This window comes from Misgurnus anguillicaudatus, chromosome 7 (assembly GCF_027580225.2).
Source record: "Misgurnus anguillicaudatus chromosome 7, ASM2758022v2, whole genome shotgun sequence".
NCBI classification, from domain to species: Eukaryota; Metazoa; Chordata; class Actinopteri; order Cypriniformes; family Cobitidae; genus Misgurnus; species Misgurnus anguillicaudatus.
The window spans coordinates 16,694,093-16,716,531 of record NC_073343.2 but is presented as its reverse complement, the minus strand read 5'-3'; the positions used below and the strand labels follow the sequence as shown (position 1 = coordinate 16,716,531).

Below are 22,439 nucleotides of genomic sequence, written 5' to 3'. Positions count from 1 at the left end.
GCCAACAATTGAAGTCACCTCCCATAATAAGTAGATGTGTGGACATGTCAGGTAATTTGCTGAATAATTGATGGAAAAAATTGTCGTCATCCCAGTTTGGACCATACATATTAGCCAGAATTACAGAATACTGTAATACTATATAGCTGTCCCATTACAAACACAAACCTTCCATTGGGGTCAGCTATTACATTAGAGCACACAATAGAAACCAATTTGTGAATCCAAATTGCAATACCCCTAGATTTACCATTAAAACTAGAATGAAAAACTTGACTGACCCACCTCCCCTTTAATCTGATATGGCTGGAAGTGCATCAAGTGGGTAAATATCAAAGGAATATTTTGTGTTGTTACTGACCCTTTTGGGGACTGTAGGTAAAAGAAACCCCAGATTTTAGACAAACGGGGGCACCAGAGAGCCACTTAAGAGACTTTGTCTGACCTTTTTGTCTACACTTAATGGGCGGGCCGCATTGACGACTTGGAAGTAAACCCCCACTGCTATGATTGGATAACAGTTTTTCATAGTCAAACTAACTTTCAATACTTATTTAATCTCATGTGTAATCAGTTTAATGTTAAGTGAGTGTCTTAAGACACAGTGTCTTTCTTACACACACACATTTTATCATAAACCCTTTTGACACACACACGCGTGTCTTTTATTGTAAACCCACGCACAAACACGTACACACGCGCGCGCACACACACACACACACACACACACACACACACACACACATCTTTTATCGTAAACCCTTTCGATGCGCGTGTAGCAGCGCGCACGCACAAACACACACACACACGCGTGTCTTTTATCATAAACCCTTTCGACGCGTGTGTAGCATGAATTCGCGTCAATTCGCGTTCCTCGGAAGAGAAGTCACCGGCCGCCACTGATAGTGACACATAGTACTAAAGTGTTTTATTCACACAAACACGCGTGTCTTTTATCATAAACCCTTTCGACGCGTGTGTAGCATGAATTCGCGTCAATTCGCGTTCCTCGGAAGAGAAGTCCCGGCTGCCACTGATAGTGACACATAGTACTAAAGTGTTTCACTCACACACACCCCCGTGTCTTTTATCATAAACCTTTTCCACGCGCGTGCAGCATGAATTCGCTTCCCTCGGAAGAGAAGTCACCGGCCGCCACTGTGACACATAGTACTAAAGTGTTTTACTCACTTAAGCTGTGCCATTCTGTCCAGATTCAATATTGATGGAGGAGCATTGCTTTTTAATCGCAGTCTTTCTTCAAATCCAGCGTTCTTCTGAACATCCAAACATGTAGCAACTGTTATGATTCCCTCGTTTGATTGGAATGATGTCTCTTGACAAAAACAATGGCCCGAATACGGTACGGTTGACGTTTAGCCATCCTTGCTGTAACTTGTTATGAAAACTCTGAACTACACGTATTATGTGGGCGCGATCTCAAGTTGGAGAGCTCATGAATAGTGATTACCTCGATCAGTTCCACGTCACACTGATCAGCTTTTCAAACTGACCTGGGGTGCGTTCTCCGATAACGTTCTCTCTTAGCGCGATACGAAGACTCAAAAGGTACACCTTAACTACAGGTATATCTTTCCTACGTCTGTTCTCCGAACTATACCTTAGGATGTTGCTTAAGGTAAACCTTCTTAAGTTCGACCTTAGCGGGTGCTGTCCATGGTGGAGGTGCTGAATAGGTTGATATCGATTGCTCGACAATCAATTATTCACTTTATGTAATAGGTTTCGCTGCGTTATGAGATAGCGGTGTTCTTTATTAAATAAACATTTTAGAAATAGTTCAAGTTAAATTTATTAGGAATATCTGTTAAAAATATTTTAAATTGCAAACAACTAAATTCAACCTTCTATATTTTATATCAAACCCGTGCAAAACCCGCAACTTTATTTCCAAACGTATCATGTTTAAACTGCTCCAATTCATCCGCTTTGCCTTCACTTGAAAGGATAATTTATATTAGGGGTTCCCAATAAGTGCGTTGCACAGGGGAATAAATTGGGTCGTGCAAGTAATTGGTTGTGCAAAAACAAACTGTTGTTGTTCATTAGTTCACGCGTTTATTGTGCTTGGACAGTGGATGCGCAAGCAGCATCGTTACAATGCGGATAAAGCTTAATGGACGCATTTCTGGAGCCTGTCTGTCTACCTCAAATATAACATATAATATATATATATATATATATATATATATATATATATATATATATATATATATATATATATATATAATTAATAAATATATATTATGATTACTTTAGATTTTAGCTTTGATTAGTTTTAATGTGGAAATTGTGTTGACCTTAGGAGACTATAAGTAAGTGCGCAGTTTGTTTTGAATGTTTATAAAGAATATGGCATGCAGTTGCCTCAAAGTTATAAAACATTAAAAAACTTCGATGCAAAGTCGAATTAACATTAAAAATCCTAATTAGTTTTTTATTTTTTATTTTACCCGATTTATTTATGCAGCTAAAATACTTGCCGGTAGACTAAGATTTAACGGATATGAAATGCACAAATTAAATCGTAGGATTCGCTGTATAGCTGCCAGTTTCACCAACTCCATCACCCAAAATATATTTTTTAAATAGTTTCTTAATCCTGTAGCATTTAATAGTTCGCAGTTGATGTCCCTTTGGAAAACATAATTAAAAATCTAACAACCATTAATGTAATGATGTCTAATTATGTGAATGTTTTATTATTTAAATATAAAAATTTTTTCCTAATTAAACACGAATTTTTTTTTTTTTTACAAATATTTAGTTATATAGACTGCAATGTAAGCTTTTATGAAAGTGATGGCCCCTAGTGGAGTCATGTGGGATAAGGAATAGCTAAGAGTGCTCCAGACCAACCTTCCGAACGAACGACTTACAGAAGTGATACGTAACTAAGAACGTTTCGGAAAACACGTATTAGCGATAAGGTACAGCTTAAGGTACAACTTAAGAACGACGTAGCGTTAAGGTAGTTTCGGAGAACGCAGCCCTGATTTCTCCGCTTATTTCTTTTCAGTGGCTAGAGTTGACGAGGGGGGTGGAAGTTAATTTTCACATTCACGACACAACACATATAGACCTAACACATATCAAAAAATACAAGTAAAAACGGTTTCATCTGGAAGGGCCTCTTTAAAGGAACAGTATGTAGGATTGTGACCAAAACTGGTATTGCAATCAGAAAACTTGTGGCTAAAACTGGTACTGCAATCACATAACTGGTGGCCAATACACAAAATGACAACATAAACATCAGTTGAGGGCTGCAACTCCACTTTTTAAATGAAATATCATGGCCAGACCACTGTTGTCACTGTTGTGATATAAGTATTTGAAATTAAAATGATTTCCTAATGTCAAGTGACATATCAGGGCCATTTTATGATTAATTGATATACATTTCTTACATACTGTTTCTTTAAACGTTCATCACATGCATTTTTGAAACAATCCAAAATGGCTGACTTTCTGTTGTACGGAACTTACCAACTTTAACAGTACCAACTTTTGTACATGTGCGTACATGTTTGCACCATCTGTGCACCAATGTTTTTTTTTGTTTTTTTTTTGCATTACAGGGGGCGCTACAGAGCCCCCCTGCCACGCCCGTGTTCCAGTCTTTGCTCGGTCGCAATAACGGATGACTCTGACGTCTGTGCCAAATTTCAAGAGTTTTCAAGCATGATAAGGCATGGCTTGTGCAGTTCAGCTGCATATGCAACCTCAGCAGACGGCACGCTTCGGATTGAGAAACACCCATTGTTTACAAACGAGGACGTGTGTAATCACGTAATGGCGTATAATTCCGTACATGCCATGCAGTTTAGACATAGTAATTCACTATCGTGTATCCTTCAACTTTCAGTAAGGATGCACTACAGGTTTTTTTTAAAGGTCCCCTTCTTTCTGTGTTTTTGAAGCTTTAATTGTGTTTACAGTGCACAATATAACATGTGTCCATGTTTCACGTGTAAAAAACACAGTATTTTTCACACAATTTACTTATCTGTATACAGCTGTTTTCACTGTCCTCAAAATGGGCTGATGTCTTCCTTGTTCTATGAAGTCCCTCTTTCAGAAATACGTAACGAGTTCTGATTGTGTAGTTTGTTTAGTGTGTTGTGATTCGACAGCAGCTCAACTTGCCATTAGCTTAGCTGGCGACTGACGTATTCCTGTGGGCGGAGTTTAGTCAAAAAACTGTTTTATTGACGTCATTAAAGCAGGAAGTAGAGGGCTGCGGTCCAAACCGGCCGTTCGCTGTAGGCTTTAAAAGGGGAATTCTGTTCAAGAAAATATATCGCCTGGCAGGAAACTCTGAGCTTTATAATTTTACAGGTATTATTTATTCTATTATAGCAACATGACACACTAACTAGGGTTTAAAAAATGGGATCAGAAAAAACATGACCTTTAAGTCTGTGCTGTAATATGATTCCATACACATGCCACGCCAATGTTTACAAGTGCTGCGTTGTTTACTTCTGTTCACACAGGAGGCATTCCATAAATGTTACTAGGTCCCCTTTACAGGAGCGATCACATAACTTTTACAGGACATGTTTGTGTTCGTACAGAAGGCTCTCTGCCAATGTTACAGAAATTTTCTGCGATCAAAGTGCTGTGTGAATGGGGTTTATGATGCACAAGCATGAACCTCTACCCTCAAGGGTTTAATTTGCCTTTGCACAAACAAATGGGCACTTTCAGCTCTATGAATTTCTCTCCGCTCTCGCTCAGAGAGTGAGCAAAAACTTAAAATCTCTTCTGTGTAATTGCGTATTTTTCCCCTTCCATGAAGTGTGCGTGTGTTAGCTTAGACTGCGTCCCATGCGTTTGCAAATCCATCAGTGCTCTAGCTCTCTATGGTAATAGCCCTTGTGTTAGTGGCTAGTGGGAGTGTCTGTCTTACTTGTCATAGCTGAAATCTACCCCCATTTGGAGGGTTGGCGGGGTTAATGTCAACCCCTGTTTGTATTTACAGTAACTTTATAGGGATACATATATTTATGACAGATGGAATTTGTGTTAGTAAGGCCAGTTATGAATGGCATTTCCAGTTTCAGAATGAGCACTCTGACATCAGAAGCTGGACTCTTATTTAGAGTAGCCATGTTTCCATTGCCATGATTTCATGCACATTTTGAAGTATCGCATCAAGAATGAGTGATGAAAATGCCAAAGTTCGATAAAAAATCACCTAATTTGCAAAAAAAGTTGTTATGCTCGCTTGAGGTGGTTTTTGATATATTTGAAAAAGATTAAATGCGAATAATGGGAGATGGAAACGCATTTGCCGAATTCATTCTGACCTAGCGAACAATAAACCAACAGGACTGATCATCTAGCTGTTTCCACTGTCTTTGTCTTTACCATATATATTGGGCTCAACGTCATTACAATGATCTTGCTGCTAGTGCCTTCATCAAAAATGCTGCATTCCTTTTTCTGTGCACAGCATTCAGTTTGGCGATTACAAGCTGTACAGCTAATAAATGAATAACTTGCCCCATTGTGAGTACATGCAGTCCTATCTCCATTTTCATGTACCTTGTTTTGTTTACTGTTGGTTACTAGGTTACCACCTACCTAGTAGGTTACCACCTCATTCGCTCAAACTACTTGATGGAAACGCACCTAATTCACATTTCTTTATTTATTTATTTTTTGCGAATTTTGAAAAGATTTGCTTAACGTTTAGATGGAAACCCAGCTAGTGATAAACGTTCAGCTGTGTTAAAACATTGATCTCACCTGTCATTGTCTCCCACGCTCCCTGTGTGGGTGTATAGTTCACTGATCCAAAGTTCCTGACACACCTCTTCTAAACAAACAAGCTGAAAGAGAGGGAGAGAGAGAGAACAAATGTGTGTGTTTATGTGTGTGACCTTGCATAGAGCAGTAAAACATTTCTTTCTGCTCTTAACACATGCTGAGTCATGAAACGAAGAACAGCATTGATCCTTACTTCACACATCACACAAATCCCCACTTGTACAACCTTTAAGATAAGTAATACAATCTGCTAGACCATGCTGTCTGTTTGGGTGTTAGAGACACTAATTTATGTGTATCTAAGTCATTGTGTGTAGGTCATCTTTAGTTGTTCAGGGCCTCAAGGTCTTTCGCCTTGCATCCACATGAGTACAGGCCTGCCACAAACTTTGACTGCCACAAGCCATCAGTCATGAAAACAAAACACTGGTTAGGCGACTTGCTCATTAATGCTAATTAACGTGTTCACCAGCATAATAGCACACTGCATCACAAGCTCCTTTATGATCTTATCATAAGCAAAATGCCTGTGTGTGGTTTCTCAAAAGAAAATCACGAATAATACGCGAATTTTAGAGGCTGCAAAAAAAAAAAAATTAATCCCTTTATGAGATGTGTGAACCATAGACCGTAAAAAAATATGGACGTAGTGTCCGTGACGTCACCCATTGGTTTGTGAAGATCGCTTTTGAAGCTTAAATTAGGCGTTGCCTGCCATCGCCATCTTGGTTGCGCGTCCCCGCAAATTACTCGCGGAAAACCGAAAATGGGTAAAGAGGCGGGACATGCGTGAAGCTGAGGTGAAACCACGCCCGCCTAGCGCGAGTCTAGTGACAGCAGTGGCTGTTCAACCGACACTCAAGCGGCCACGCCCTTAATTATGCAGAAGTTTAAGGCTTAATATAATCTAAACGGATGAGTTACAAAAAAATTCACTCCCCTCACAGTTGTCATGAAGGGCAAAATTAGCTATATAAGCTTTTTGTACCAGGCTGTAAACATATTATTTTCTACTGTAAAGTTGGCCATTTTTAACATGGGAGTCTATGGGAATTGACTCCCTTTTGGAGCCAGCCTCAAGCGGCCAGTCAATGAATTGCAGTTTAAGGGGGCAGTCACACCAAAAGCGCTTTAAACGCTTGCAAACGCAAGGCGTGACGCACTGCCTTTTTTAAAAAAAAGAGCAGTGCGGCAAAGCTTTTCATATCGCTAAGCAACCACCGAGTCAGCTGTCTTGTCAAACAAATATTAAAGAGTGAGTGCTCTTTTGTTGTTAACTCTTTCACCGCCAGCATTTTTTAAAAAAAGTTGCCAGCCAGCGCCAGCGTTTTTCATGATTTTCACCAAAGTTTAATGCCTTCCAGAAAATGTTCTTCTTCAAATAAACATACAATATACCAAATGAAAGAACAGACCCTCTGCTTTCAAACAAAAAAAAACGTTTCATCCTACCTTAAGCAGTTCTTTTGTAATCAGCTTTTGAATATGGGTAGGTTTCTGCAAAAATACCACATTTTGAGCAAAAAGCAGAGATAATTCAATTTTTGTGAAGGACTTTTCATAGAGATCCCATTCAGAGCGATCTTTAAAACAGACACGGACATGCAGCAGCTTGCCATAGGGCAATACTTCCGGGTTTAGAAAGTTGCGGAAGGGCGCCACCTAGTGGATAATAGCGGTATTGCGGAAAGACGGAAATTGGCGGGGAAGCGTTTTCTCTTGATTGATGAGATATCTCGTCAATGGTGGGGAAAGAGTTAACTGTCATATTAGCAGAAACTTTAAAAAGAGGGCGCTTGCTCTGATCTTGTTTGAGGATGAGAGGTGCACAAACACGCAGGAGAGAGTGAGCGAGTGGAGTCCGGTTCTTCAAAGCAACTGTAAACTTCCCTCACCACAACGTAAGGCCCGCCTCTCCCCTCATTCAATTGGACAATGGAAAGACGCGAATGACGTCGGGCGCTTCTCCGCTCTCAGCGCTCCTTCAAAAACGCGTGCGTGTCAGGCGGCAAAAAAACGCAAGGCGCTCGGCGCGCGTAAACAGCGCCCAAATGCGCCCTGCCCCTAGAATATCATTCAAAAAAGGCGCCTTCAACTGCCATAAACGCTTTTGGTGTGACTGGCCCCTAAGGGGGCGTGCACACCAACGCTTTTAACGTCGCGGCCGGCGCATGTTTTCAATTCATTTCAATGGAAACTCAGCGTTTTTCAAATAAGCCAGCAGCTAGCGGTTTTCTTTCGCGCTGAAAATCGGCGCCCGGCGGTTTTTCCGCGCTCAGCTCTGAGCAACGAGAGTTGAAAGATACTCAACTTTGTATGAAAAGCTCCGCGCGTCAATGTCAGTTTTCACACGGCCGCCCAATCACAGTGGAGGAGGGGCGGGACATTACCACAGCAACCAACCGGCTCGCAGCTGAAGAATCACAGCTACCAAAGCGCTCATCTGAAGAAAGCTGGCACTCAGCTGAAAAACAGCTGGCATTCGGCGTCCTCAAGGCGTTTTCAGCCGCGTTTAAAAGTTTTGGTGTGTCCAGCTCCAGCCCCTAAGTCACTTCCGTGTTGGCTTCATTAGAGAGATCGGAAGGTTGCCCCTCGGTGTGAACACACAGATATGACGTCAGATTTATGATAAAAAGTGCCCATAAACACAGATTTAGACTGATTTGTGAACAATATTTGAGAGAAATTGTTTTTGTACATAAAAAATATGGACAAAAACAAAAGTGTTGCTTTTATAATTTTGTTCAGTGTACTAGGGCGGCAGTTGCTCAGTGGTTCATGTAGGTTGTCTACAAATCGGAACATTGGTGGTTCAATCCCCGGCTCCACCTGACCAAATGTCAAGGTGTCCTTGAGCAAGACACCTAACCCTAACTGCTCCCGACGAGCTGGATGGCGCCTTGCATGGCTGACACGACCATCGGTGTATTAATGTGTGAGTGAATGGGTGAATGTGATGCAAATTGTAAAGTGCTTTGGATGGCCATGGGTCTATGAAAGCGCTATATAAATGCAGTCCATTTAACATTTACTATTAGTTACTATTACTCCACTAAGGCTGAAATGTATATTGTATGTTTTAATCCCCTGGAAAAAAACTCAAACATGATGATTTTATAGAACATGATGCATTACTGTGTCTGTCATAATTGAATAATTAAATACATTTGGAGGCAGTGGTTGTTTTATATTTGAGCACCATATAGAAAGTTAACATGACAAGCCACTGACCACCATTCCCTCTAGGTATTAACATCTACATTGGTCTTTAAAACACATATAAAGTCATAGTTATTTTATCTTTAAGCCACATGCCTTTTGTTGTGTAATTTTTACCTTCACTAATCTTCTACCAATGTTATTACAGTTCTCTCTTTCTTGGTTTCAGGTGCAGTATGTTATTCAAGGATATCAGAAGAGAAGAGAATACATTGCTGCTTTTCTCAGTCATTTTGGAATGTGAGTGCCTTTTTACTCTTGAAGACTTTTTGACATTAAAAGTCAAGTTAAAAGTCCACTCTTTGTTCTTAAAACCATTAAGCTTGGTAATAGATAGGTTGAGGAAAAAATTATTTATATTTAAATGTTTCACAAAATTGCAAACAAAAATAGTAATGACACAATATCATTGCTATTTTATTGATAAACCAGAATCAGAGGCTGCCATTCCACATTATTACGTGGCTCTTTAGAATGTTTAATTCTGATCGGACAGTTGCAAGTTTTCAGAGGTATATTATTCCTAGATAACAACTGTCTGAAACTGATAACTGATCCAGGTACTACATGTCATATTGAGCAAAACAATTTAATACTTAAAAATAAATTAAATATAAATATGCTTGATTAATAACATATATGAGTCTTTATTAATGTAAAAAAGTAAAATCCTAGCAAAATGTTTGTGTTTCTTACAAGTGAGCTAATTGAATATTCCAGATCAATGTTCCATGTCCATATATTTACTCATGTGGGAAGTAGCTGTGTAATAAGAGGGATAATGTACAAATGTACATCCACAAATAAACCCCTTCAGGGGGATACAATACCTGCTGTAAAAATACTGAAATTTTTGGGTTGTCAAAGTTTTTGATAACTGTTTTTGATTAGTGGATGGTGGAGATTCGCTCATGTGATGTAGTAGGTATCAGTAAGTAGATCAAAACTTAAACACTGCAGTGACATTGAAAGATCAAATGTAGTTCATACCTTATGAAGCTTATGTACAGGCAAGCACACAAATGCAACAATTCTGTCTTCTTAAAACAATATATAAATCAATTATTTAAGTTTTCTATATTTATTTATTTTTTTATATTTTGTATGGCGTCTCTATTTACCTACATTTGCACTACCCTATTCTGCATATTCGGTACATACAGTATTTGTTTATATTGCACTTTTCTATATTGGTTTCATATTTTGTTTAACACTGTACTTACTAATATTTTGTACAGATTTGTTTACATTGTTGATATTAGATTTTTGTAAGTGCGTGTCTATGAGAGTAGGTAAAGTGTTGTCCCAAAGTAAAATCTAAAGTCAATACATTAAGCAGCATAGGCATAAGGCATTTAGACAGCAATGTTAAAAGGTGAGATTCAGTACTTTGTACAGATAAGCAGATAAGCCTAGAATATGAAAGCATTGCACTTGGGCATTGTAGCCTAGTGGTTAGAGTTTCAGGCTTATAACCCGAGAGTTGTCTGCTCACGACTGGCAGGTTGCAACTGTGGTGCCCTTGAGCAAGTCACTGGGTGCTGCAGTGATAGCTGCCCCCTGTGTGTGTGTTCACAACTTGCAGTGAGTGTGTTTTTTTTTCACTGGATAGATTAAATGCAGAGGTCACATTCCAAGTATGGGTTACCATACATTGGGCAAGTACGTCACTTTCGCTTGTTTCACTTCACTTTAGATACGTTAAGTGTTTTCCTCCTATCATTATTATTGGAAAATGCTTCTCTAAAGGAAATCAAAACAATGTATGCATTATAAAATGTCCTAGTCCATCGCATTACATTTTAATCATCTTACAGTTTATGAAGTTTATTGTTGCTATGTATGCACTCAGGTTTTTGTAATTTGGCCAAAATCTCCTGTTATAAAAGAATTGCTATGCACCTGCTATGAGACAGTATTGTCTATATGACTTGATGACAAATTCTGGATTAATAAAATTTTCTTCACTCCTTAGGTACATGAAACATAAGCCTTTAGGGTTTGTTGAGTAAAGTCAGTTATACCACCCAACAAAGTTGTGAGGTTTCATTAGAAGCTCTTTCTATATGTGTAAAACCCACAGACAGAAGTCAATGGAGATCGATAGCAATGATTTATGCAAAAAAATTACCAAAAATGGAGACACACGGTTTACGTTGGAAAGTGATGATATACACTTGAAACAAGCTTAAAAACGTTCTTATTAAATGTGTGCTGGCAGCAAATGATTATCTTGTACAGTATTTGATTTGGTATAAAACTGCTCTTGCGAGTACTGGTCTGTTCTGTTACTAGTACAGGAACTTGTAACACTGGCACACCCCAGTGATCATGAGAAATTAGTTACCAACAATAATCTTTTTTCTTAATTACTTGGGATAATTCAGGTTCTAATCTCACAAACAAGCACAGACAGTCACCTTATTATAGACCGTAATACATGAGGCACCTAGATGTCTCTGGTTTATTAACACACCCTTATGCAGCAACAGACAAGGCATTCTGGCTAGAGGCACAGCCTTAAAGGGATAGTTTACCCAAAAATGAAGAATCTGTCATCATTTACTTACTCTCATGTTGTTACAAAACTATATTAATTTTTTTTTTTCTGCTGAACACAAAGTCAAATATTTTGAGCAATGTTTTTAACAAAATCATTTTTGAGCACCATTGATTTTAATAGTAGTATTTTTCCTTCTATGAATGTTAATGGTATTTTTGTTTTCTGCTTGATTACAAATACAACCCGAATTCCAGAAAAGTTGGGACGTTTTTTAAACTTTAATAAGATGATAGCTGGGGGACTTTCAAGTCACGTGAGCCAATGTTTTGTTCACGGTAGAGCATGGAAGGCATAGCGGGTGTTTAGAATGAGAAATGTTACAATTGTATGCACAAAATGAGCTAATTTCAAATTTGATTTCTGCTACAGGTCTCAAAATAGTTGGCACAGGGCATGTTTACCATGGTGTAACATCTCCTTTTCTTTTCAAAACAGTTTGAAGACGTCTGGGCATTGAGGCTATGAGTTGCTGGAGTTTGTGGTCGTCTTTGACGTATTTTTTGTTTAATGATGCGACAAATGTTCTCTATAGGTGAAAGCAGGCAGGCCAGTTCAGCACCCGGACTCTTCTACGACGAAGCCATGCTGTTGTAATAGTGGCAGTATGTGGTTTTGCATTGTCCTGCTGAAATATAAAAGGCCTTCCCTGAAATAGATGTCGTTTGGAGGGCAGCATATGTTGCTCTAAAACCTTTATATACCTTTCAGCATTCACACAGCCTTCCAAAATATTCAAGCTGCCCATACTGAATGCACTTATGCACCCTCATACCATCAGAGATGCTGGCTTTTAAACTGAACGCTGATAACAACCTGGAAGGTCTCCGTGATTTCCAACAAGAATGTCAAATTTGGACTCGTCTGACCATAGAACACTATTCCACTTTGAAATAGTCAATTTTAAATTAGCCTTGGCCCACAGGACACGACGGCGCTTCTGGACCATGTTCACATGTGGCTTCCTTTTTGCATGATAGAGCTTTAGTTGGCATCTGCTGATGGCACGGCGGATTGTGTTTATTGACAGTGGTTTCTGGAAGTATTCCTGGGACCATTTAGTAATGTCATTGATACAATCATGCCGATGAGTGATGCAGTGTCGAAAACCCGAAAACCACGGGCATCCAATAAAGGTCTCCGGCCTTGTCCCTTACGCACAAAGATTTCTCAAGTTTCTCTGAATCTTTTGATGATGTTATGCACTGTAGATGATGAGATTTGCAAAGCCTTTTCAATTTGATGTTGAGGAACATTGTTTTTAAAGTATTCCACAATCTTTTTACACAGTCTTTCACAGATTGGAAAGCCTCTGCCCATCTTTACTTCTGAGAGACTCTGCTTCTCTAAGACATATCTTTTTTAGCTAATCATGTTACAGACTTAATTTCAATTAACTTGATGTTCTCCCAGCTGAATCTTTTCAAAACTGCTTGCTTTTTTAGCCATTTGTTGCCCCCGTGCCAACTTTTTTGAGACCTAAAGCAGGCATTAAATTTTAAATGAGCTAATTAAGTGGATAAAAGTGTAAAATTTCTCAGTTTAAACATTTGCTATGTTATTTATGTTCTATTGTGAATAAAATATTGGCTCATGTGATTTGGAATTCCTTTAGTTTTCATTTTATTCAAATTAAAAAAACGTCCCAACTTTTCCGGAATTCGGGTTGTTTGAGCTGTCCTGATTGGTGGACACAATCGACTGTGTTGACGCTGATAATTAGTCAAAATCAATATTTATAGTCGATTCTATTTTTTACCTTTTAATTTTTGATCTCATGCTAAAATAACAACTGTTCTCTTCACACCACTATGAGGCGCAAACCTTATTTCTATCTCCATCTCCACCAGTGGGCTAACTGGGCTCAGTAAGCAACAGTTTCCAAAGAATAAAGCGGGATCGAGTGCAATGTCAAACTCTGTAAGGTTTCGTTGGCATATCACAGCAGTTCCAGTTTGATGCATGAACATCTGAACATCTGCTACTGTAATTTTTTGGTGAATTAACTTGTCCGTTTAGGCAGAACTATTAAAATCTGCTGTTCTTTTTTTTAAAAAAGGGTCGGGAGGGCTGGAATTGATTGATCATTTCGATTGATCTATGCCTGCGTTTGATAATGTTCAGGCATCTGCTGCGCCCCGGCCACTGACTGCAGATTGATCCGCAAAAAAAACATAAAAGTCTTCTCTCGCAATGCTTTGATTTCATACGCCATCCGTTTGCACATATTTAGGCTACAGGGGAGCTCCGCATACATACATACATACATACATACATACATACATACATACAGTGAGGAAAATAAGTATTTGAACACACTGCTATTTTCCATTTTGTCCCACTTAGAATCATGGAGGGGTTTTTTAACTATTTATTTGTATGATACAGCTGCAAATAAGTATTTGAACACCTGTTTATTAGCTAGAATTCTGACCCTCAAAGACCTGCTAGTCTGCCTTTAAAATGTCCACCTCCACTCCATTTATTATCCTAAATTGATGCACCTTTTTGAGGTCGTTAGCTGCATAAAGACACCTGTCCACCCCATACAATCAGTAAGAATCCAACTACTAACATGGCCAAGACCAAAGAGCTGTCCAAAGACACTACAGACAAAATTGTACACCTCCACAAGTCTGGAATGGGCTACGGGGAAAATGCCAAGCAGCTTGGGCCAAAATCCCTCCTGCAATTTAGTTTTTATTTTGTAACCCACATTTAGTTTTATTTTTATTCGTCAACAATATTGGATTATACATTTAATTATAGTCATTGTCACATGACCCGCATTTTCGTTGCGTCTCGTTTTCATCACGTGATAAAGGTTCGTTGACGACTATATTTAGTCATACTTTTCGTTGACGAAAGCAACACTAGTGAGCACCACTTTCACTTCCAGCCATGTAGTAACAACAATCAACTGTAAACCTTATCACCCCGATACACTGTAAAAATAACTTGCCTCCCTAACTCAAAATTATCTAGCGACTGGTATCTTTGAAATTTTTCACTTGTGTCAATAGATTTTCTGTGAATTGGATTTTATCAATTGTGGCAACAATCTGTAAACATTAGCTCAATGGGAAATAACAGGTTGAGCCAATTGAAATTAAGAAACTTAATTTAAAATCATATCTTAACAAATATCAGTGCCATTGTTTTATCTCAAGATGCACACCAATAATGTTTTTTATAAGGTTTGTTTGTAAAAACGACCTAAATATCCTAATATAACTAAGGCCTAGTCCTGGATTAATCCGTACAGGAAAACACCCAAGTGTTCAGTAAAGCTTCACATAGATTTTAGCATTCTTATGACGAGTTCAGACTGCTTGATTTTCAAACTAGTCGGGTCACCGATATCTTCACACTGCGTGATTATATGGGGAAGCGTTCAGTCACTGCTAATTCAGGCTGCATGATGGATTGGCGTTTTCATACTGCATGACTTTAACGTAAGAAGAATCGCTGATAACTTTGTCCCGGTCCGCAAACTACGTCTCACAACCAAACGTACATGAGAAGTGACGGGAAGGAAACAACGCGAGGTCACGCGTGCAAGACCGGAGTTCTCACGTGAGACTGGAATTATTATTAAAAATGGTAGCTCGCAAGAAGCTTACCATACAAATTGCATGTGCGTTTATTTGCAGCAGAAAGAAGAAGAAATAAAGATTATTAAGGAGGAAACGTTTGGAGAGACTCCTCCCCGAACTTCCAGCTGCCCTGTATGTTGCTCTCTCATTGGCTGTAGGTCATCGCTGATGTTATGGTCAGTCAATACACATTTCACACTGCATGATTTTGAAACGCAGACAGGTCGAGATATTTAGCATGCCAAATATCTCACGGATGTCGGCGACTCGTTGGCAATCTCAGAACGCATCTTTTATAATTCACATTGTGTGATTGTCACTCGCCTGCACGAGCATCGATTTGCCTGTGATTTCGGGCATTTGTCTGCGATTTCTCAAAACCTGTCGGCGAGTCAAAATCAGGGCTAAAATTGTGCAGTCTGAACTCGGCATTACTCAAAGCTCATGGAACTGCAACTTAACAATTCATACGTTAAACATGTAAACATTTTATAAATATCTCCAAAAATACCAATATAAAAGTGGGGAGGGTTCCTCACCCAATGTTAATCACAATTTCACTTGAATTTAACATTCTCACACGTAAGAGCTTCTGAAACTACTTCTTCCAAACATCTTACAAATATTAAAAACATTGTCAAAACACTATAACATGTAAGTAACTGAAGGAAGGGTTCCTCACTCAGTGTTCAGCAAAATGTCACTTGAATTTTAGCATTCTTACATGTAGTAAAGCTCATGAAAATGCCTCATAACAGTTTAAACATTAAATAGCTAAAACATTCTACAAATTGAAGGCATTTATAAAGTCTCACAAATTTTCCAGCACAACCTGGAAAGTAATCTTGACATGGAACAGCTACTGCTCAGAGTTTCACAAATTCCCATTTTCATGTCACGTGTGTATCTCCAAAGCCAATGTAATAAATAAAACCAGATCAATACAGAATATTCTTAAATTTTACACTTCTGAACATTCTGAAAAACGGCTGTTCTTAGCTATATTGCTGTTCAACATTATGAAAATTAAACACAATTTTAATATAGAAGTACAGTTATTGGAATTTTTTTTAAATATACATGTTTTACAGTGTAGACAGGAAAGGGAAAAGAGCATATTACATTTTCTGACAGTATTTTTGCAAGTTCACACAGCTTTTTAGTGTTATCTTCAGTTTAAGGTAATTACACAGTTACATGTAAGAAGTACATTCATTATTTAAATTTTTTTTTTAAATAATGTAATGTATATCCAGCCAGTGCTTATTGTGAAATAAAGCCCCTCAGGGTGATAGAATACCCTTTCTCTTCACATCGGGTTTTCTTATCACCTTGTCAGAGTTTGTTCTGCAGTAAAAACCAGCTGGCTTTTATAAAAAAAATATTTTTTGGTCCACACAGGGGGGTGGTGGAGTATGATGCTGTGGGGTTTACCAAGCTCACCCTTTTGCTAATGTGGAAAGATTTCTGCTTCCTGGTACATGGTAAGATACACAAAAACACAGATTCACTCTAGTAATAATACAATGTACTCCATACGTCACTATTTCGTTCTGAATGTTGATCTGAGACCTGTAGTAAAATTGTTCTCCATACTGTCTTGCTGTAGTGGACCTACCTTTATACTTCCCTCGAGATCAACCAACCCTTACCTTTCAATCAGTCTATCACTTTACCAGCAGTGGGCAGCTCTACTCTCAGGTGCAAAAGTCTTACCCCTATAGTCCACGCTGGGACGGCAATGAAATGGCCAAACGAGCCAAGTAAGAACAAAAAGATACTCTTTGTTTTCCCCCTGTGAATTACTGGCTGCGTCCGAAAACTTGGGCAGCTGACTTGTTGCCTCGTTGCCTCATGAGTCAATGACTTTGGCGGCATAAAGGCAGCTCTGGGAAATGCATTCGGTCAGCCTTCATAGGCAGCTTAATGGAATTCAGAATTCAGAGCGCCTTTGTGATAACTAATCGCATATTTGAAAACTAGAATACTAATTTCTCACTAGAAATGCAATCAAAAGGTGTACAAATGAAAATAAAACCACATTTGTGCTCCAGCCACTTTCTTGGCCGCCATTTTATTTTTCCGAACTTGACCAGGCTCGACCAATCACATTTCCTGCGCACTTTCAGGCATAGAATTGTGGGACAAGATGATGAAGGTGTTTCAGGAGTAAGAAGTAAACTAAACATTAGATTTGTATGTGCATGTGCTCCGAAGGCAGCATTTTAGAGATTTCGGACGTAGCCAATATAGTATTTCTTTTATTCGGATTTACTTCCTGTGTAATGCTGATCTTAATGCAATGAAAGTGTATTTTTTACAAGCCACTGGAATATGTAATGTGTAGGTTATAGTGTACACCTTTGGACTGTTCTATCAGCCACAACTCATTCCTGGAGAGCACTTGTTGTCCTGAGTGTGTCAAAGATAACAAATCTCTTATGTTTGTGTTCAGCCCATATCTCATCTCTCATCTCATTTATTGCTTCCACTTTTCAAGTTTATTGTCATGCCATGTCATGTCATATAACATAATGTAATATAATACTGTATTTTAGAGTATTACATTACATTATATTATGCTGTCAGGTTATGGCCATTTGAGTCAGAAAGTCAGAGAACTTTCCGTTAAAATTAATGTCATTGTTTGTCCCTTTCTATTTTTCTCTATCTCACTTTTTTGTTTTCTCTTTTCCTCAGGGCTTACTTCAAGGGCTTTATTCCTCAGTTCCAAGAGGGGGCTTTTACCAATGGAAAACTGTAGATATATTCTGTAAATTAGGATAATGTCTCTAATTTGACTGCTGACTTTTGGAGTTTTTGGAGAATATCTATGAATGTCAATTAGTCTAACGTGCATGAACCCAGAATTAGTCTGTTTTTTGAAAAACCTCTGAATCACAAGGCTTATATTAGCTGGTCCTTTTTATTGTTCAACCTTCTTGACCTCATGAGCAAGAGGTACACGTAAATGTACTGCATGTACTTTTTCATCTTTTTTTGTGCTCCTGGCTAATAATTTAAATTGGTTTATTTGTGTTTTGCAATAGATTACAGCAATAAATCTAATTTCTTTTACTTTCCTTATTTTCTACAATTTATTCACAAGTTTTGTTTTACACCAATTATTTGCTTACCAATTTATATTCTGGTCAAATTAGAGAAAGAATTTGTCTAAATGCATACATTTATCAAAGAAATACAAACCCAATTAACACTAAGATGTGGATCTGGACTGTCACGTCATACATAGCTCACATTTTTTTAACACATTTTTGTCATATGTTATTTAGATATAAGTTGCATTCCACATAAAAAGGCTATAAATATAAGCTATGAAAATATATTTTAGAGTTAAAAAGAAGGTAGTCAGTTATGTACAATTAATTAACAGAACTGAAAAGGTACAGTTGTTATAAAAAATGGCATCCTTAGTAAATATGAGGAAAAAAGCTATGAAAATAAATATGCAATGTTTCTCCTTTTGAGCAGCTCTCTAACGCATAACAACGTTATTTACGTCACTGTTCAAAATTGCTCACTCATTTTCGTTCACTTCTTTCCCATATAGTGGACTCAATTGTCATTCGCTATATAGGGAATGACAATTTTGGACACAGCAGAAGACTACAGTGTTCCGTTCCACCGTAAGTGGACTGAGAAGTGGACTTAACACCGTATTCCACCATCTTAAAGTGCCAGACAGATCCAATATAGAAAATTACCTGTACTGCAGTGTGTCATGTAGCTGTCCATAAATGTAAACGATGTGCAAAGTAGTTAAAGCAAAAAGTTCACGATAAATAAAGTTATTTGCTTTTAAAGTAGGAGTCAACTCTGAACTGCGTTTTCGAGTCATATTATTTTCGAATTTCCCACCTGTTTTCTGTCTACGTATAAAGGCAATACTTTGCATATTCTCCGCCTACAGTGTTGCCGTGAGTTTCGTCCAGTCTTATGTAGCCTCAAGACTAGAGGCACCTCAATTTGAGACACGCGCGATCAGCAGAGGCTCGTTTCGTGGTGCAGAGCAAAGCGCAAGTAACTTATAAACAAAGGTTAGTAGGTCTGGACATTAGAAACTAAAAGAGAGGCTGCAGAGGTCAGAGAGAGAGAGAAAAAATGTGCTGACAATTACCCAATATTTTTTAAAGAAAGGTAACCTCACGTTATATATAATTTCTTTACGGATTAAATCATTATTTTCGCTAACAGTACCTAATGGTCAATTCAATAGGTTACTTTATCACTGGTAAAACTGAGAAAAATATCACTTTTATCAAGATATAGAATTTGTACCCACTTGGCAGCATTATATATATACAGTTGAAAGGAGGAGTGTGTGAGCCCTTTGGGCTTGCTTTGATTTCTTCGTGGATTGGTCATGGGATGTGTTCTGATCTTCATTTGGGTCACAGCAGTGGAGAAACACAGTCTGCTTGAATTGGTACTGCACAGGCATTATACGCAGTAGCGGAGTGGCCATCGGGAGAGTCGGGACATTTCCCGGTGGGCCGGTAGTTTTTTGAGGCTGCGAGGGCCGGTCTTATAATGGATAATAGTTATACATTGCAAGTTATATAGCAACCCCGTCTGGCGGCATGATGTGCAGCCGCTTCCTGCTGGTCAAACTGTGCAGCCTCTTTGCTCAACACAGTAGGCTATATAAAAGTGCTCAACCTGTTCGCCAGGTCCAACCATGTTTAGGATTTTTTTTAAATATAGGGGGATTATTGAACGGCCCCTCTCCAAATTGCATAGCCTGTTGGCCTTTGATGTGAAAAGCCGCGTCGCTGAATACCTGTTTATTTCAGAACAAGCGGAGACTATTTGATAGAAAGTGTGGATTAAGGATGTTTAAAATCTCTAGCCTGGTGGTCAGTACTTGAATGGATAAAATCAGCACATTTGCAAAGGTTTATCTCCATATGGCTATATATAATAAATAAAATTTAGAAGGGTAACTTTGCAGTATCACATTTTATATTTCCTACTATTAGACTTCTATTAGATTTCCATATTAATAGACGAGAGTATTCAACTGAAATATATAAATATCCTCACAACATTATTATTTTTCAAAACTTTGACAAAAATTATTTTCAAATGAACTGTATTCTTACAGTACAAAGATGCACACATTATTCCGGATATGATTTGAATATTAGACGAGATAATATAACGGCAATTAACGTCTCATATGCCATTAAATATCCACATAACTTAATATAACAGCATAATGAAATGAATAAAAAGACAAGGAAGCAGGATTGGCATGTAAATTGTATTATTATTAGCGGGAAAAAAGCAATATTACTGAAAGTAACTCTGAGGTAATGCGCCAAACACGTTAAAATAAATAAGCAATAACCGTGGAAAAAACATTATTATCTCTCAAAACTTTATATGACAAAAATGATATTTAAAGGAAATATTCTTACAGTTATTCAAAGATGCACAAATTATTCCATATTACTCCGTTTATGAGCACATTCATCTCTAGTCTCGCTCTGTTATGTAATAGCTGATTGAGGTGCGCATCTCCGTCTTTCAACCAGGTATCATTTTGTATAGTTACTCATTTAGGAGAATTAGCCATGATTTAATGATTTTATTAATATTATGAAATTTTTTTTTTTTTTTTGGGGGGGGGCAAATTGATTACGATTTGTATTACCCTAGTTTTACTACAAATAGGCTACAAGACATTTTTTCACCACGGAGGGCCGGTGGTATACGAAATTTCCCGGTAGATTTTTTGGTCCCACTCCGCCCCTGATTATACGTTTTCATGTTTTTGTTGAGCACGGCATGTGGGCATTCGTGGTGCAGGGTGGAAAAAGTATGTGAACCTTTGGGTTTAATAACTGGTTGACCCTCCTTTGGCAGCAATAACCTCAACCAAACGTTTCCTATAGTTGCAGATCAGACCTGCACAACGGTTCGGAAAAATTTGGACCAATCCTCTTTACAAAAGTGTTTCAGTTTAGCAATATTCTTGGGATGTCTGGTGTCAATCGCTCTCTTGAGGTCATGCCACATCATCTCAATCGGGTTGAGGTCAGGACTCTGACTGGGCCACTCCAGAAGGCGTATTTTCTTCTGTTGAAGCCATTCTGTTGTTGATTTACTTCTATGCTTTGGGTCGTTGTCCTGTTGCATTGTCCATCCTCTGTTAAGCTTCAGTTGGCGGACAGATGGTCTTAAGTTTTCCTGCAAAATGTCTTGATAAACTTTGGGATTCATTTTTCCATCGATGACAGTAATCCGTCCAGGGCCTGAGGCAGCAAAGCAGCCCCAAACCATGATGCCCCCTCCACCATATTTCACAGTTGGGATGAGGTTTTGATGTTGGTGTGCTGTGCCTTTTGTTCTCCACACATAGCGTTGTGTGTTCTTTCCAAACAACTCAATTTGGTTTCATATGTCCACAAAATGTTTTGCCAGTAGTGCTGTGGAACATCCAGGTGCTCTTTTGCAAACTTCAAACGTGCTGCAATGTTTTTTTTTTGACAGCAGTGGCTTCCTCCGTGGTGTCCTCCCATGAAGTCCATTCTTGTTTAATGTTTTCCTTATTGTAGATTTGTCAACAAAAATGTTAGCATGTGCCAGAGATTTCTGTAAGTCTTTAGCTGACACTCTAGGATTCTTCTTCACCTCATTGAGCATTCTGCGCTGTCATCTTTACAGGACGACCACGCCTAGGGATTGTAGCAACAGTGCTGAACTTTCTTTATTTGTAGACAGTCTGTCTTACCGTGGACACATGGACATCAAGGCTTTTAGATATACGTTTGTAGCCCTTTCTAGCTTTATGTAAGTCAACAATTCTTGATCATAGGTCTTCTGAGAGCTCTTTTGTGCGAGGCATGGTTCACATCAGACAATGCTTCTTCAGAACAGCAAACTCAAAACTCGTGTGTGTTTTTTATTGGACAGGGCAGCTTTAATCAACACATCCAATTAGGGTTGTTGCGGTGACAGAATTTTCCCACCAGTTAATCAGCGCGTGACAAACCCGGTTATATCGGTTTCACCGGGTCAGAGGGGCTTATAAATGCACATACAGACGTGCGCATTTTACTTTTACTTTTGAATGAGATGCAACTGTTGTTTAAATCCAGCGCTTGCGTACGCTGCGTTAAATCGCGTATGAATTTGCGTGCAAATGCGAGTGCAACAGCTGGTTTAATGCTTCAGTCAATTTGCGCAGGTACTTCTGACAGAAACCCGCCAGTCCCAAGCAGAGCAACCGGCTATTCCTC

General features: G+C 38.6%; 1 protein-coding gene across 2 annotated transcripts in view; it reads left to right on the top strand.

Annotated features, from left to right (window-relative positions):
- Positions 1 to 18,252, top strand: part of LOC141365292 (BRISC and BRCA1-A complex member 2-like) — a 204,982-nt gene extending 186,730 nt beyond the window's left edge. For both annotated transcript variants that reach the window (XM_073869480.1, XM_073869481.1), the window contains exons 9-12: positions 9,188 to 9,258; positions 16,576 to 16,658; positions 16,784 to 16,937; positions 17,875 to 18,252. In XM_073869480.1, the coding sequence (XP_073725581.1) occupies positions 9,188 to 9,258; positions 16,576 to 16,658; positions 16,784 to 16,937; positions 17,875 to 17,938 (372 nt within the window). In that variant the 3' untranslated portion in view covers positions 17,939 to 18,252. The remainder of the gene's footprint in view (positions 1 to 9,187; positions 9,259 to 16,575; positions 16,659 to 16,783; positions 16,938 to 17,874) is intronic.
- Positions 18,253 to 22,439: the final 4,187 nt, after the last annotated feature.